The sequence below is a fragment of the Aulonocara stuartgranti genome, assembly GCF_965226115.1.
Source record: "Aulonocara stuartgranti genome assembly, chromosome: 19".
NCBI classification, from domain to species: domain Eukaryota; kingdom Metazoa; phylum Chordata; class Actinopteri; order Cichliformes; family Cichlidae; genus Aulonocara; species Aulonocara stuartgranti.
The window spans coordinates 31,103,719-31,120,615 of NC_138955.1; the positions used below are offsets into that span (position 1 = coordinate 31,103,719).

Consider the following 16,897-nt stretch of genomic DNA (forward strand, 5'->3'; position numbering starts at 1 on the left):
AAGCTTTTCTTTGGCTGTCACTTCTTCACCCTGACCTGTCTTATTTGGCTCAGCAGAACTAAAATATATATACTGCTGCTTTTACACAGGCACTCACATAAGCTCAGCGATTCTCTGCGCGATCAACCTCTCACATGTTTAAGCTGTGGGAGATTTCACTTGTCATGTTTGCATAGTAAGCTAACGATTAATAAGACCATGTCAGAGGAATTGGTGCACAAATTATCATCACTCACAGATCAGTGCTGTCGCTCTCTATACACAGTTTGCACGATTGCAAAGTGAAAGCAAAAAAACAAGCGCAAATTCAAACGCGATTTCAATATGTCACATATTGACAGTGGCTCACCGATGCCAATGACATAATTACCCAGCTACATTTCTGAAAGAATGCAAAAGCATTGACATATATTTTTCCTTCCTACAATAGCCCGACGGGCAGGGTAGCCCGTCTGAAAAAAATCGCTAGCCCCCGGATGTCGGGCTAGCGATTTTGCGAGCCCTGTATCTGATTGAGGAATCACTCATCTTTGGAAAAGAGAGTTTATTACAGAGAAATGTCTCTTTCCAAAATAAAAGCTATACTATCTGCTTCTTCTGGGCTATATTATCAGCAGCATAAGGAGAATCATGTGCTAACAGCTGTCTAAATGACTCGGCTAAAGTTAGTAGCATGCTTATTGTTTTTGTCTTTGCACTAGGATGATGTCGGCGTAAATGTGCAGTCATATTCGTTGTGTTCCCACTAGTGCTTTCAGGTTAATCTCGTTGAAATGACCTTAACGCCACAACACGGCAAATCTCCGTTAACGAGCTACCGCCGATCGCCCCGTGCATGGGGCTAGACGGCCAACACGTTAACGAGCTAACTGCGCTAACACACTAGTTCCCACCCATGTAATTGAGCATTGCATGGCACATCCAACATACTGTTTTACTTTAGTCCATGACTCGCTTACCTTCAGGGTCATACGTCACATGAAAACCAAAATAATTCCAAACGCCAGATCTGAATGAGGGTGGGGGAGGTGCCCTGCGCTCTTCCTTCTGACTATGCTGTCTGTGTTGAGCGCTCAGTGGATCTGCGCTCGACAGTGCAGCCTAGGCGGAGTAGTCGAACGCAGATTCACTGAGCGCTCAACACAGACAGCATCGTCAGAAGGAAAGTTGATAAAATAAATTACAAATGTTGTATTGTTCGATACATATGCGTACCGAACCGAAAGCACTGTATCGAACGGTTCAATATCGATACGAATATCGTTGCACCCCTACTAACTGGATACTATAGCTCCTCTGAAAAGAAAGCCTCAAATCAGAAGTATTTGACTTTTTGCACCTTAAAACAGATAACTGGTGTCCTTGAAAAGAAATGGCGCCTGACTAATTTAGAAGATCATCATTATTGTTGCACATAGTATAGAGGAAAAAATAGTTCCACTATTTAAAAAAAAGCCCTCTGTGATGCTATATAAAGAAATAAGAAGCCAAGGATTCCTTCAGTAATTACTTCCTCTTTTAGACCCCATTCCTACAAGACTGCTCAAAGAAGTCCTGCCATTAATTAATGCTTCAATCTAAAATATGATCATTCTATCTCTATTGATAGGCTACGTAACACGGGAGTTTCAGTCAGGTTTCAGAGCTCATCACAGCACAGAAACAGCTTTAGTGAAGGTTACAAATGATCTTCTTATGGCCTCTGACAGTGGACTCATTGGCGTTTGTTACTTTTGACTATTTTATTACAGCAATTAGAGCACGCTGTAGATATTAAACATACTGTGCTGTATTGGTTTGAATCTATCTGTCTATCTAACAGACTCCAATTTGTTCATGTAAATGGAGAGACCTCTTCACACACTGAGGTTAATTTTGGAGTTCCACAGGGCTTCGTGCTAGGGCCAGTTCTGTTTGCATTATACATGCTTCCCTTAGGCAGTGTCATTAAAAGCCACAGCATAAATTTTCACTGCTATGCAGATGACACCAATCTTTATTTATCCATGAAGCCACATAACAGATATATATATATATTTACACCACAGGAATGTCTTAAAGTCAGAAACACTTGGATGACCTCTAATTTTCTGCGTCTGAATTGAGATAATCCTTAAAAGTCTTAGAAATATGGTATCTAACCAGATGCTTAATCTGCATGGCATTACCTTGGCCTCCAGTAACATTGTGAGGAACCTTGTAGTTGTTTTGGACCAGGATATATCCTTCAAAGTGTATATTAAAAAATTATGACAGATGGCCACAACTCTGTGAGCCTGGTTCTGGTGGAGGTTTCTTCCTGTTAAAAGGGAGTTTTTCCTTCCCACTGTCACCAAAAACCTGTTCATAGGGGTCATCTGACTTTTCTCTGTTTTCTCTGTGTATTGTAGGGTCTTTACCCTACAATATAAAGTACCTTAAGGCAACTGTTGTGAGTTGGTGCTTTATAAATAAAATTGAATTGAATAGCTTGCTTCATGACCACTTTCCTGACTGCTGATAGTGCATCGCAAAAACAGAAACACACACTGGGTATGTTGTACTCATGTCATAGTATATGTCCCTAAATGTGGGTGTTTTTACACAAAGTGTCATTGCTTAGACAAAGTCCCACCCTTGCAGCTCAGATGTTAGTCAGGCAGTTGGGTGTAGCTCCTCATAAAGCTTGCATTTGTTGTGTAACACAGTGATCCTGGTGTGACATCTAGCATTTGGCCTCAGTGGCCACAGCAGTAGCTTCTGAAGGGAAAATCAAATCAATGCTTCATTGACTCTGTCAGAAAGTGATGGAAACCTAATTAAAGGCCCTACAGGCAAAGCTGGTCATTTTATGCAGGCAAGCAGTAGGGCTCTAAAATCAAGCTAGTAATATGCACTATTACTGCGATCTGTGTTCTATGGGAGGGAATCTGTAAGCACAAACATGTATGAGAGACAGTTAAATGTTAATTGTCAGGGGAAGTATAGAAACCTTTCAATTTCATTTTTTTGCTGTGGAGTTTTCAAAAAGCTGCAGAATGTTTGTTTGCTACAACTTTTCAAATGTCCACATAACTGACTGAAGAATTCATCACAACATGAAACAAATATGCGATATATGAGAATGTTTCTGCAGCAGCTCAAGTCAGGAGACTGCAAAGACACTGTACCTGTCCATTTTGCAGAGACCCTTCAGTCACAAGATAATAAACCAAATAAGAATGTGAGTCATTTACTCAAAAAAGTCAGCTGGTACAACATACCTTAGCCCTTGTTGGAGATTTAAAGCACCTCTGCAGTTGCTTCACTTCAGACACTGAAGCTGGGCATCCCCATTTTTATATTGTCTATGTAATTGTGTTTTTCATAATCACTATGTGTAACACGACATACTAGTCCTATTGCACACTGCATTGACAGTGTGAGATCAGTGTTTTAATATCATCGTGACATGAATGCAAAAACATGTGCTCACTGACTGGATCTGTGGGAAATCGTTCAATAGTTAAAATATCATCTAAGCTAAATGTTAAAGTATTTTTAGAAGAAATAGAATACACTGTCAAAATAGGAGTGTCAGTGTGTTTTTGGCCAAAGTCATGAATATTCTTTCATTACCTTCATGTGAGAGTTTACAATAAGCCTGTATGCACTTTGTTGGATTGAATTTACACAGCAGGGTTTGTAATGTATCTAATCACATGCATAAGACAACTCCTAAAGTATAAGTTGTTTACACTGAGGCAGGTAGGACATAAACCATAAAACCACAGTCTCTACATTAGATGAGTGAACTTTTAACTTTGACATTAAGATGTCCATGCTGGCTCAGTTATCTTTAGGTTGAGTATACCAGAAGCAGGCCCTGTGCGAAAGACCAGCCATAAACATAAACATAAACTCTCTCCACATGGAAGAATTATATTGAATGCACTGTTTGGAGTTGGAACTGTTGGCGTGGGAGAAAGGAGTAGGGTGGGGGCAATGTCCCGTCGAGAGGCAATCAATGCTTACATCCTGTGAACTCTGCATGTAACACGGGAAAGCACTCACAACAAACAAGCAGCCAGAAAACGCACAGCCATATAGAACCAAAGAGAGAGGAGAGTTCTGGGATGTGGACTGGAGTTTTGGATGGGCACAAAAGAACCTCTAGATAGCTCAATGGGGTAGCCGTACAGACCCATTTGGTTCCCAGGATAAACATAAACACAATGAAGTGCATCAAGAGGCCAAGAGGGAAGCCATACCAGTGACATGTAAGTGCTTCTGAAATGGTTGATGCGTTGAAACGAAAAGATCTGTTATGTCATCCTCTCCAATGAGGCCCTGAATGACTCGCGTAAGCTAGTTTTCTCAAACGACCAAATTAGTCTTCCCATATGGAAAATAAAGAAAGAAACTTTAGTAAATGTTTATGTTTAATATATGTATTGTGTGTGTTGTAAGACCTATATTCTTTATACTGTGATTTACCTTAAAATGTCACCTATTTGATTTTCTCAGGCTACATAATTATAAGAACAGGGATGATATAACTTAAATTAAAAAACCTATTATTGGATTGAATGGGAAACATTTTTTCACTCATTGTATGTACTTAAAGTTTTGCATTTTGTTGTGGTTATTGTAAAGCAACAGAACATTTTTCCAACTGAATTTATGACTTTGTAAATAATAACACAAGAGCATTTAGTTTGCGTATCTACAGACACTAACATCCAGTGTATAGTATGCATTTCTATTGCCAGTCCCTTTTTTTCTCAGGCCTTGAAGCAAACCAGGTATGGTTTAAAGAATAAAATCATTGGCTCAAAGTCATCTTGCTTTCAAACAGCCCTAGACTCTTGTGTGAATTTCTATGAGGATAATGATAATGTTAGTGGAAATGGACTGCATTTATATAGAACTTTTCAAGTCTTACCAACCATTTAAAGTGCAACATGCAACATTAAACAATATATTCATACACACACATATATATATAACCATATATTCAACTTTTGTCTACCTTTCATCCATGCTCAATTTAGAATCCCATTTGACCTAACATACATATCTTTGGATTGTGGTAGGAAGCTGGAACACCCAGAAGAAAACTGCGCAAGCTAGTCATGGGTCTCCTCACATTCCTTATTTTTTTTATGCTTATTTACGTTAACTATAAAGCTGCTGTGTTATAAAACAGCAAAGTCCCACTGTATCTTCTCTTAGCTCTTCACCCCACATTTGATGCAGTTTTGTTACCGTTTCTTTTTAGTTTATTGCTGAATTTGTACACAAACAGGTCAAAATTATATCAGCTGGGTTCATAGGCTGGAATCTTGGTTGTGCGTTGTCCTGCATATAAGGGCATTGATGTGCATGCTCTGCAGGGCAAAATCTGTGCAGAAAAGTGTGCAGGCCATTGTTTGTTTGCAACCATTCTGTCTTCTTGTGTTTTTTGTATTTTTGGCGCTATTTTAATGATTATCAGAAAATACAGTAATCACATTGGTATCTATAGAATTGTCATAAATAGTAGAATCTGTTGATACAATGAACAATATTTAAAAGTTAATTTAAAAGTTAATATTTAAAAGTTAACTGTGCATGGTTCTAGCCAACATGCACAGCGGCATGGTGATTAGCACTGTTTCCTCACAGCATGAAGGTCCTGAGTTCAATTCTGCCATCAGGCCCGCGTCTTTCTATGTGGAGTTTGTATCGGGTACTCCAACTTCCTCCCACAGTCCAAAGACATGTAGTTAGTGGGGATAGATTTACTGTAAACTTGGATTTGTGGTAGAGAATGGATGGATATTAAAATGTATTGTGTTTTGTGTGATAATGGGTTGTGTTTGCATGCTGTATCTCCACAGTTTGAGTATGTGACAGTGACATGGTGAGAAGCTGACCATGGGTGACTGGAACCTGCTGGGCAGCATCCTAGAAGAGGTCCATATACATTCCACCATTGTGGGAAAGATCTGGCTTACTATACTCTTCATCTTTCGCATGCTTATTCTGGGAGCAGCTGCTGAGGATGTATGGGATGATGAGCAGTCAGAGTTTGTCTGCAATACTGACCAACCAGGCTGTAAGGCAGTCTGCTACGATCGTGCTTTCCCCATTTCCCTAATTCGCTTCTGGGTCTTGCAAGTGATTTTTGTGTCTGCGCCTTCACTCGTCTACATGGGCCATGCTCTTTACTGCATTCGTTCATTGGAGAAGGAACGTCACCGACGACGGGCCCAGCTAAAGGAGGAGCTTGATGAGGCTGAGTTGGCGTTGGATGAACAAAAGCGGGTGGAAAGAGAGCTGAGGAGATTGGAAGAGCAGAGGAAAGTGAAGAAGGCACCTCTGAGAGGCTCTCTATTGAGAACATACATCATCCATATCCTTACACGCTCCGTGGTGGAGATCTGCTTCATCCTGGGCCAGTATATACTATATGGTGTCCAGCTGGAGCCTCTCTATAAGTGTGAGAGACTGCCTTGCCCCAACAGCGTAGACTGTTACATCTCTAGGCCCACAGAGAAGACGATATTTATGGCCTTCATGATTGCCATCGCTGGTGTCTCACTTTTCCTAAACATTCTAGAAATATCCCACTTAGGTATCAGGAAAATCAAACAGGTGTTGTATGCAGAGAGGTACACAGAAGATGACAGTTTGATTTACAAGTCCAAGAGGAAGTCATCCCTACCACATCTCTGTGTAACAAGCAATGTATCACCTCACGATGGGCCTTTAACTCAAACCTTCAAAGTGATTCCAGGGGCGGACCTGAAACCGAGTCGTTACAACAGTGGGCTCAAAGCCAATCAGGACGCACCAAGACACAACAGCTTGGCTCATGTGGGGCACAGTCAAACCATCTATATCTATCCCCAAGCAAGGAATCCACCCACGTCTGCCCTGAGCTGTGCAATCCAAGCTCCCCAAACTAGTGAGGGTTCAGAGGTCCCCACAAACCTGGACCTCAGTCAAGCCTGGATCCCTGTCATGTCCACTGCAGATGGGACTCAAACAAGCCACAAGGACATTCATGAGGAAGACCATCCTCACCCCAGCCATTTGGAAGCTCTGCTGGCCAGTAGCAACGTCAGGCCCAGAGCTATTCCAAATCTTAATGAAAATGAAAGAAGGGAGTCAGTGGGGAGCGAGTTCCTGATCCCCAACACTCGGAAGACTAGCTTTATGATCAGGCCGCCATCTGAGAGCTTGTCGTCCATGACTGGCTCCACAAGTCCCTCCTTACATACATCAGAAGAGTCAGATGAACTGGGGTCCTTGCAGGGAGACATGCCGATGATGCCACCAGCCGGAGGCCGAAGAATGTCAATGGCAAGTAAACAGCAGTCTCATGTGCCTAAATAACAGAACACAATTGTCCAGAAAGTTGACCTCAGCTATTCAAAGTCTAAATTAGACTGTACAGTACTATAATTATATACACACAGAACTGTATGTGTAATTGTAGATACTCTACTTGTGAATCTAGCTAAGGCCCAGTACTATCGATTCAGTATTCTGTGGAAATAATGATTAGAATTCCAAATTCCCCTAAATTATTAGAGATAAAGGCATTAAATGGCTTCTCATTTGTTTGACCTCTTGTCAGAAATTTAAGGACAAATCAGAGTTACAGAGTTGGCAAATAATTATTTCACTATAATTTTAATTGAAAAGCTCAAAATGTCAGTCCTAATGAAATATTCAAAATTGGAACATTTTGTATTTTTATTTTATAAGACAAATTTCATGCATGGTTTGCCAATGTTTAATTGTTCTGAAATTAAGAGTAATTAGAATAGATTAGAAATTAAGCATATATGTTAAGCACACATGCTTTAACAGATTTTTAAATAACACTGCATTAACCTTAAGATCCCATGTCTAACTAAACTGGTTGGTCCAAAGCTGCATAGTAGCCCTGACACAAATAAAATAAGTTTTATAATAAAAATAATATAATAAGTCATTCATCTTTTTGCTTTTTCTGAATGTGATGAAAATGTGCCAATACATTAAATGTCAGAGTTGTCTTTTTGTCTTTTCTAGAGTATGTTTCTGGATATCTCCTCAATCATGAAGAAGTGAAGAGATAAGGCTAATGTCATGGCTGTAAGAGCTGTTGTCCACAACCCAGCTAGGTCACAAACAAGGGAGAAACTGTATCAATGATCCAGCCATCAACATTGATCCACTCGAGTCACATGTGGCCCAAACCACTCAGCCATGATGAGGCAGCAGACTCAGTGCCAAAGCACCTTACAATGTCTACATGTTCACATTAATAGAAAAGGATTTTTTGAAAATGGACATCTTTCAGTGTGTTGGCCAAATTTTTGATAATTTTTAAGCAAAAAACAAAAAGAATTATTAATCATTGCGCTTAAGAGGATCTGTTTGTTTCTGTAACATGGACTTTATAAGCTTAAATACCTTTTCTAAGTCAAAGACTTCATTAGAATGTGTGTGTGAGTGTGTTCTGGTTGCTCCTACCTTGGTGCGGACCAAAATCTGAAAGTTACTGTACTGGTGGGAACCAACAGCCCTCATGGAGACCAAAATCCAGGTCCCCACGGGGTTGAAGGCATTTTTTACACTCAAAATGTGGTTTTAGTGTCAGGGTTACAGTTGGGTTATGATTAGGTTTAGGGTAAGAGTTAGGTTTAGGCATTCATCTTTGATGGTTGGGGTAAGGGTAAGTGAAAACATTATGTCAATGGGATGTCCCCACGAGAATAGCAACCGCAGACGTGTGTGTGTGTAGTGCAGTGCAGTGATTTCATGTGGAGTTATACTTTATATTGTATTAAAATGAAATATTTATTAGCAAAACAAAACAAACAACCCCACAAAAAGCTTTTTTCAACAACTATTTAAACAAAATACACACAAACACACACACACCACTATGGAATTTCCATGCTTTTTATTTTATTTTTCAACAACGATTGCCCAGGCAAAATGTATGTTTTTCTCATATCAAATAACCAAGGCATGGCATTGCACAATAGTTACAAAAAAAAACTAAACACTGGTCATTTGAATATTCAAAGATAAAAAAGAAATGAAAAATACTAAATCTGTTTCTAACAGTCATGTTGCAGGTAAAATGAAAATGTAAAATGTACAAATACTATAAAAAGTTACAAACAATGCCACAGAAGCTGTCTACTTGTCTGTCCTATGGTCTTTACTCATGAAGAGGTATGCTGAAGCATGCAGGTAGATACATGTTAAAAGTGTGTTCAACTGTTTATTTTTGTTAACTTTGTTTTCTTAAAACAACAAGTTCACAATCCAAGATTCATTCATTCTGTAAACTGGCTGGATAAAATAGGTAACGCTATTAGTCTGCTATCAGATATCAGATCACTGCAAACTGGAGGCATCTGAAACTTTAATGAATGTCAGAAAACTCTTCCCATATACCCAGTGCTGTGTGCCAAATAAACACTGTCTTCAATTTCCTGGTAATGCTGACAAATTTATCTTTCAAAATATAACATTACATAAAATAATTTAAAGTACAATGATATCATTTTACCATAGTAACTAGGGGTGCAACGATATTCGTATCGATATTGAACCGTTCGATACAGTGCTTTCGGTTCGGTACGCATATGTATCGAACAATACAACATTTGTAATTTATTTTATCAACTTTCCTTCTGACGATGCTGTCTGTGTTGAGCGCTCAGTGAATCTGCGTTCGACTACTCCGCCTAGGCTGCACTGTCCAGCGCAGATCCACTGAGCGCTCAACACAGACAGCATAGTCAGAAGGAAGAGCGCAGGGCACCTCCCCCACCCCTCATTCAGATCTGGCGTTTGGAATTATTTTGGTTTTCATGTGACGTATGACCCTGAAGGTAAGCGAGTCATGGACTAAAGTAAAACAGTATGTTGGATGTGCCATGCAATGCTCAATTACATCGGTGGGAACTAGTGTGTTAGCGGAGTTAGCTCGTTAACGTGTTGGCCGTCTAGCCCCATGCACGGGGCGATCGGCGGTAGCTCGTTAACGGAGATTTGCCGTGTTGTGGCGTTAAGGTCATTTCAACGAGATTAACCTGAAAGCACTAGTGGGAACACAACGAATATGACTGCACATTTACGCCGACATCATCCTAGTGCAAAGACAAAAACAATAAGCATGCTACTAACTTTAGCCGAGTCATTTAGACAGCTGTTAGCACATGATTCTCCTTATGCTGCTGAGAATATAGCCCAGAAGAAGCAGATAGTATAGCTTTTATTTTGGAAAGAGACATTTCTCTGTAATAAACTCTCTTTTCCAAAGATGAGTGATTCCTCAATCAGATACAGGGCTCGCAAAATCGCTAGCCCGACGTCCCGGAGCTAGCGATTTTTTTCAGACGGGCTACTCTGCCCGTCGGCCTATCGTAGGAAGGAAAAATATATGTCAATGCTTTTGCATTCTTTCAGAAATGTAGCTGGGTAATTATGTCATTGGCATCGGTGAGCCACTGTCAATATGTGACATATTGAAATCGCGTTTGAATTTGCGCTTGTTTTTTTGCTTTCACTTTGCAATCGTGCAAACTGTGTATAGAGAGCGACAGCACTGATCTGTGAGTGATGATAATTTGTGCACCAATTCCTCTGACATGGTCTTATTAATCGTTAGCTTACTATGCAAACATGACAAGTGAAATCTCCCGCAGCTTAAACATGTGAGAGGTTGATCGCGCAGAGAATCGCTGAGCTTATGTGAGTCCGTGTGTAAAAGCAGCAGTATATATATTTTAGTTCTGCTGAGCCAAATAAGACAGGTCAGGGTGAAGAAGTGACAGCCAAAGAAAAGCTTACCACAAAATGGAGAAGTTATGACAAATCAGACTATAAGGCAAAAAGAAAGTGCAGCTTTATGGTTTCATGGACAAAATAATTTCTGTGGCTGCAATATGACGAGCTAAATAACCAGGGCTGCACATAAGTGGTCCGCAGGTGCGCATTCGCTGTCAAAATAAAAAACACGCACAAGGGTTAGGGTTAAATTTAAAAACTGTACTTTTGAATTAAAATATATATTTATAATTTTAATAAATGACAAATTAAAAAGGCATGAACATTTTTTTTGTATCGAAAAAATATCGAACCGTGACACCAAAGTATCGAACCGAACCGAACCGTGAATTTTGTGTATCGTTGCACCCCTAATAGTAACATATGCTGCCCCGATAGTCTCTGGCTTAAATTTACATTTGAAATGGAATTACATGCACTACATGACTGAAAATATTTATCAAAAAGACTACTAGACATTCTACAAATGTTGTACCCTGACATTTGGATTTCTAAAATTCAGACCACCAAATGATACCTTTTACTTCACTGAAGTGAAACCTTCAATTAAACCAAAATCTTGTTAAATTTACAGCCAAAACAAGGCACAGAATCACTGCATGAAGTTTCTTCATGACTGCACAAAGCGCATGTGGTGAACAGGAGTAAAAAAATATGGCAACATAATTCTATGATATGACGTTTTCCAGTCTTACAGCAGTTTTATATCACTCCTTTATTAAAATTAGGGATTAAATATTCCAAAATGTACAACAAAATTTAATGTTGACTCAAAGGCAAGTGTAGGTGATATTATGATTGCACACACTACATTCCCAAAAAATATCAAAACCCCAAATATTTATCACATATCTTTGCAATTAGTGTTTTTTCCCCTCACAAGACATGTCACAAGACACTTTTAGAAACCAGACATAAAATAGGTGGGTGTAACTGGATTAAGCATTTTATATTGACCTCTTTAAAATTTGAAGGTGTTTTGTAACAGGGAAAGTGAATATTCTGTGAGAAACAGTGTTGTAAGCTCATCAACAAATATGGATCAGATTAATTAGATCAAGTGTACATCTCCTTTATCCAGGAGGACATTTGAGAAAGCATTGGGCATATGAAAAAAAACCAACACACACAAAGGAAAAGAAGTTATAGCACATAATCTTATGGATAAATACAAATAAAAACAATGATAGATGTATGATACTGTGAGATAACCCAACACATTTTCAAAACAAAGTGTTTTTAATTTTCAAAACATCTATTTATTTCAAGTAATTTTTCCATTTCAGCACTTTTATACAAACCATGCATGTTCTGTGATTATTCCACATTTTCATAACAATGTTTCCCAGTTTAATGATGTTTCTTAATTACATAAGTTTTTAATATATTGATTGCTGGCTCTCAATATTTTCAGAGGGGAGGAAATGGAAGGTTCATCAATAATGAAACAAAATGCCTGAAATAAACTTGTGGAAATTCTACTACTAGACCCCGGTGATGACAAAATTTGATTGCCTTGTTTTGTGACACTTACAGTGCAGTTTTTTATAAGAGCAGTGGAATTTCCAGTGAATAAAATATTACTTTGATGGTTAAGCCTATACCCTCTAGCAGCACCAGTTAGAATCCTACTCTTATCACAAAGTCTTGAAACTTTTAACCAATCTAAATAAAACATCATCATTTCTATTAAAATGAACTATCTGTGTTAATTTTATCACTACAGTTAAAAGACCATTTACTACACTACATTGTAACTGACTCACACCTTTTTATGTTAAAATATTACAACTTAAAAGTACAAGTGACTTGCAAATAAAGAACAGTGTGTGTGGCAATAGTGAGTGAGGGACCTGCTCATGTAATTGCCTGTCATTCTCATGTGTTAAAGCGGGCATGTCAAGCTCACATCCTATCCATTAAGAGTACTTTTTGAATTTAAATATCCTATCATCTTTGCCACACTAATAGCTTCACATTTACATAATCACACAGGGAAGTTTTGACTCTTTAGTTCCTGGGTTGATATCTGAGAATAAAGATGAGTGTCATATTAGACTTTCCTGTGCTAAAAGTGGCACAACCCACATTAAAATGCCATGGGCATGCTTCATCATAATGTTCACTGTGTAGCAGCAACAACACAGACACCAGCAGCACTCACCCCTGCCACGTGCCTCACCATTGACATTTCAACAGATGAATCTGGCATCCCTTTAAATCAATATGTGCCAGTGTGCTTGAAACTTTGAACCACCATGCAGTATTACAGATACTGATGCGTATGTAGAAATTCACTATTTGCTTGGAGTTTCAGCACATTGAAATCATTTGTTAATTTGAAACTGAACATGCTGCACTGAATACTTTTCAGCACAGTTGTCTTATGAACAATGCAAGATGAGTGCAATTTAATACATAATTACTACAAACACTAAAATATTACTAATACAATAAATACATGGGTCAAAAGGAAAGAAATAACAGAATATGATTTCCTTACACTTCTCCTTCTGAGCATGGAAAGTTATAAATTCTATTATCCAGTTCCACAAATAGATTCTATGTACTGGTCTTTTAAACTGTCGGTTACAGATCGTACCAGTATAACTGAATTTTAAACCCATTATAATGGTTAATGTATCCCAATGATCCAAGACATTATGACCTCTCTCAGACAAAGCCAATGATTATTCGATTATTTTATAATTTCACATGTCAACAACTGGGATTTACTAAAGTTTAAAATCCAGCAAAAACAGTGACTTCTCATTGTTAGCATGTTGCAATTGAGAGAAATGCCTAGCCTAATTTAAAGCCTAATTTTCTGGGGCTAATCAAACACAGTGGTAATAGTGATAACATGGTCAGCAAACCATTTGGGAGGAGCTTCTTTGGAATCACCAATCTTTCCTGGCCAAATTCCCAAAGAGAAGAATCCAGATAAACAAACAACAAAAACATCTCTGTAGAAATGATCCATATAAGATGATAATTTTTTAACAGTGTCTATGGCAATATTGAAGTGAGGGACTAGTTCAATCAAGCACAGTAATAACATGGTCAGCAAACCATTTGGTAGGAGTTTCCTACCAATCTGGATATAAAAGGAAATTCTGCATAAAGCTTGTCAGCAGATGGAAGCATTAGGTGTCTCCTGGTAGACAGCTACACTCACGTTGGACTTTGGTGTGACTGTGTGAAACAACCATGACCAACACCAGCTGACGGCGTGTTACCTCAAATCATCACAAACTTTCGAAACTTCTCATTGGACACCTTGGATTCTGTTGCTCTCCACTCTTCCTCTGGAACTTGATTTTCAAATGAATTACAAAATTTGCCTTCATCTGAAAATATGACTTTGGACCACTGAGAAACAGACCAGCTCCTTTGCTTTTTACCTTAGCTCTGGTAAGATGCTTCTGACATTGTCTTTAATTAGATGGTGAATTTATAAAAGGAGCAACATCTGTGCATGGTGCTTTTGATGCACCAGTACCAGCCTCAGTACACTCTCTGTGAAGCTCTCCCAAGTTTCCAAGTGGATATATGCTATTTATACTATTTTACTCAAGCTCAACATTATTTTTTATGACTTCTGATTTTCAAATGTTTTGAATGTAATGAATACAGAATATATGGAAGTTGATGTTTTTTATAGGAAAAAACTTTTCGCAATATTCAAATATTCTTATATGCAGTAGTAACTGTTTTGAGTTATATGCTTTAAAATCAAAGGCAGTAATTTCTTTGTAAGCTTTGTTAAAGAAGGGCCAGCAATTAATACTTCATTTTAGTTTTTGTCAGGATCAAGTGAAACAGGTCTCTCTAGAAACCCCAAACCCAGTTTGACCACCAGTTTTGACAAGGATGTGCCAAGCTTAATTTGACAGTTTTTGCATTCTGATTTTTATACTAAACTCATATTAGAAAGACCAAGTGAGAAAACATTTTAAAAATCTTCAGGAGAAATATAAAGTAACCCCTATGGAAACCATCTATTGGAAACCACTTAGTTGGCTTCATACTTAATTTTAGTGCTAAAGTCACAAAGCATGTAACCAATGCCACATCTTCCCCCTCAGATGTACTGGACAGTGCTTTGACTCTGTAATGTATCTCTGCCTCTTTAGTAGAATCATTTAAAAAAAACACAGAAGAAGAAGATAAAAAAAAATACACAAAAAAGTGAAGATCAAGTCTGACATAAGAAACCCAAATGCGTATGACAGCTCATTTATTTGTTTTTCTCCCAATGTGAAATTTTATAAATACAGAACTTTGGTAACATTTTACTTTAAAGTCCTGCATCACTTAACAGTTACTGCATCAATTTATAGAGTCAAGCCTAAACTGTTTTATATAATCAGATTCACTTCAATAGTTTAAGAGATACGTATGTTTTTCTTTTTCAGGCCAATTAGCCAATTGTTGATTACAACATTTAGATGGAATATTTGTATCATTAATTTCATTATCTGTCTAAGGTGCCATGGTCTGCAAGAGAGTGTGGATACCCATGCAAAAATATCCAGGAAAGTCAGCATGGCCTAGCTGAGCTCTCACTAAAATTAAAAACATTCAGACTTGTCCAATTATAGCTCCATTGTTTAACCCAAACACCAAAAAGATCTCTAAAAATGGCTTTAGTGGTTTTAGTGTGGATTTATGTCATCTTGGTCATGCCCCAGCCATAAGTAAAGGTGGGATTCCTTAAAATATAGATATTAGAATATTTTTTTAACAAATTCCAATTCATGGTAAAATAACTGGAGGAGCATCAACACACTGAAGTAAAATGGGTGCATATTCAAAACAGCTTAAAGCTACTTTATATAAATAACATTAATAGAAATAATAATACTAAACTAAACTTTTCCACATTTTAGTGGTTCAAACTGAAAACTGACTTACAATATATCCAAACATTTACCACAAATCATTTTGCACATAAGTAACTGTCAAGATTAGACAGGACTGCAAAGTAAAGTTCAGGTTTATGTTAACAAGCATATTACTGTACATTCTGTAGAATTCCTGAGTTTAGCCTCCCATGATGCATGAGAGAAGAAGAGAATCCAATGGAACACAGAAAGAGAGAAAGCTGCCAGTGCTTTTATTTTATACCAGTCCAAAAAATACCTGCTGAACAATATTGAAAGACAATACTGGTATCATTCATTTAAAAAAACAGAAAAGAAACAAATGCTTTAAATATCAAAGTATGCACCGATCGTGTCATTTAGCCCCAAACTCTAAGCACAGTCTTGTCTGTTGTGTTCTTCTGTTGTGCATTTCACAGTCATCTCCTGACAGAAATCCACTGTTACAGTGGGGCTACATACTTCGTCAGTAGATTCAAGCACTAGTGAAAGCTCAGGATCCTCCTGCCTTAAAGGCAACATCTCCTCTGCGGGCTGCCTATCCTCTAACCCCTCCTGATTGGCATTCAAATTAGATGTACAAGCAACCTCACTTTGTTGGGTCACAGGTGACGTGGGTTGGACAGACCCGTCCTCAGTTGAAGGTGATGAGGGGTTGGATGTGAGATCAATGCTGGCAAAGTCGGGTGATGGCTGGCTGCCCTGCACCTCCCTACACACTTGCTGGGAGAGGAAAGAGAGGTTCTGCAACAGCTCGGACATACAAACCTTCAGCCTGTTTCGCTCGCTAAGCAGCTTCTCCTTCTCACGTACCTGGGTTCATAAGACAAAGCATCATCAGGTTATCATGACATTGCTGTTCCCTCATTGCTGATCACTTCATCAGGTTAACTGCAGCCCACTTCCTATCTGGCCCCACACCGATCATTACAGTTATAAGCCTGTGAAGAATCTTTTAACTCAATCTCATGTCTACACGAGCAGCCTCTTTGCTTTTCAATAAAAGTTGCAACGTCAAGTTTAGACCTAGTAAAATTTATATATCATATATTGTTACATTACAGACAAGTGCTTACAAGATTGATATTAGTGAGTTTCTTAATAGGCGTAATAGCACTGGAGCTGGGAATCAATGTAACAACTGTCAATATATTCCAACAGATATTTACGTACAGCAGGAAAAACCCCTGCAAAAGTGGACTGACAAT

General features: G+C 38.4%; 2 protein-coding genes across 2 annotated transcripts in view; one reads left to right on the plus strand and one right to left on the minus strand.

The window, feature by feature from the left end:
- Nucleotides 1-3,964: 3,964 nt before the first annotated feature.
- Nucleotides 3,965-8,795, plus strand: LOC309695236 (gap junction alpha-10 protein-like). The gene is made up of 3 exons (XM_082515769.1): nt 3,965-4,238; nt 5,841-7,308; nt 8,026-8,795. Exons 2-3 carry the CDS (start codon nt 5,878-5,880, stop codon nt 8,062-8,064), a joined length of 1,470 nt encoding a protein of 489 aa, XP_082371895.1. The 5' UTR covers nt 3,965-4,238; nt 5,841-5,877; the 3' UTR covers nt 8,065-8,795.
- A 92-nt stretch (nt 8,796-8,887) lies between these two features.
- Nucleotides 8,888-16,897, minus strand: part of LOC309695223 (transcription regulator protein BACH2-like) — a 75,162-nt gene continuing 67,152 nt past the window's right edge. The window contains exon 5 of the mRNA XM_082515737.1: nt 8,888-16,502. Coding sequence (XP_082371863.1) covers nt 16,062-16,502 — 441 coding nt within the window. The 3' untranslated portion in view covers nt 8,888-16,061. The remainder of the gene's footprint in view (nt 16,503-16,897) is intronic.

Excerpts from the sequence above, each read along its gene's own strand:
- LOC309695236 (XM_082515769.1), top strand. The coding sequence starts at position 5,878 with ATGGGTGACTGGAACCTGCTGGGCAGCATCCTAGAAGAGGTCCATATA. Across the intron at positions 7,309-8,025 it reads GAGGCCGAAGAATGTCAATG|AGTATGTTTCTGGATATCTC; the intron begins GCAAGTAAACAG and ends TGTCTTTTCTAG.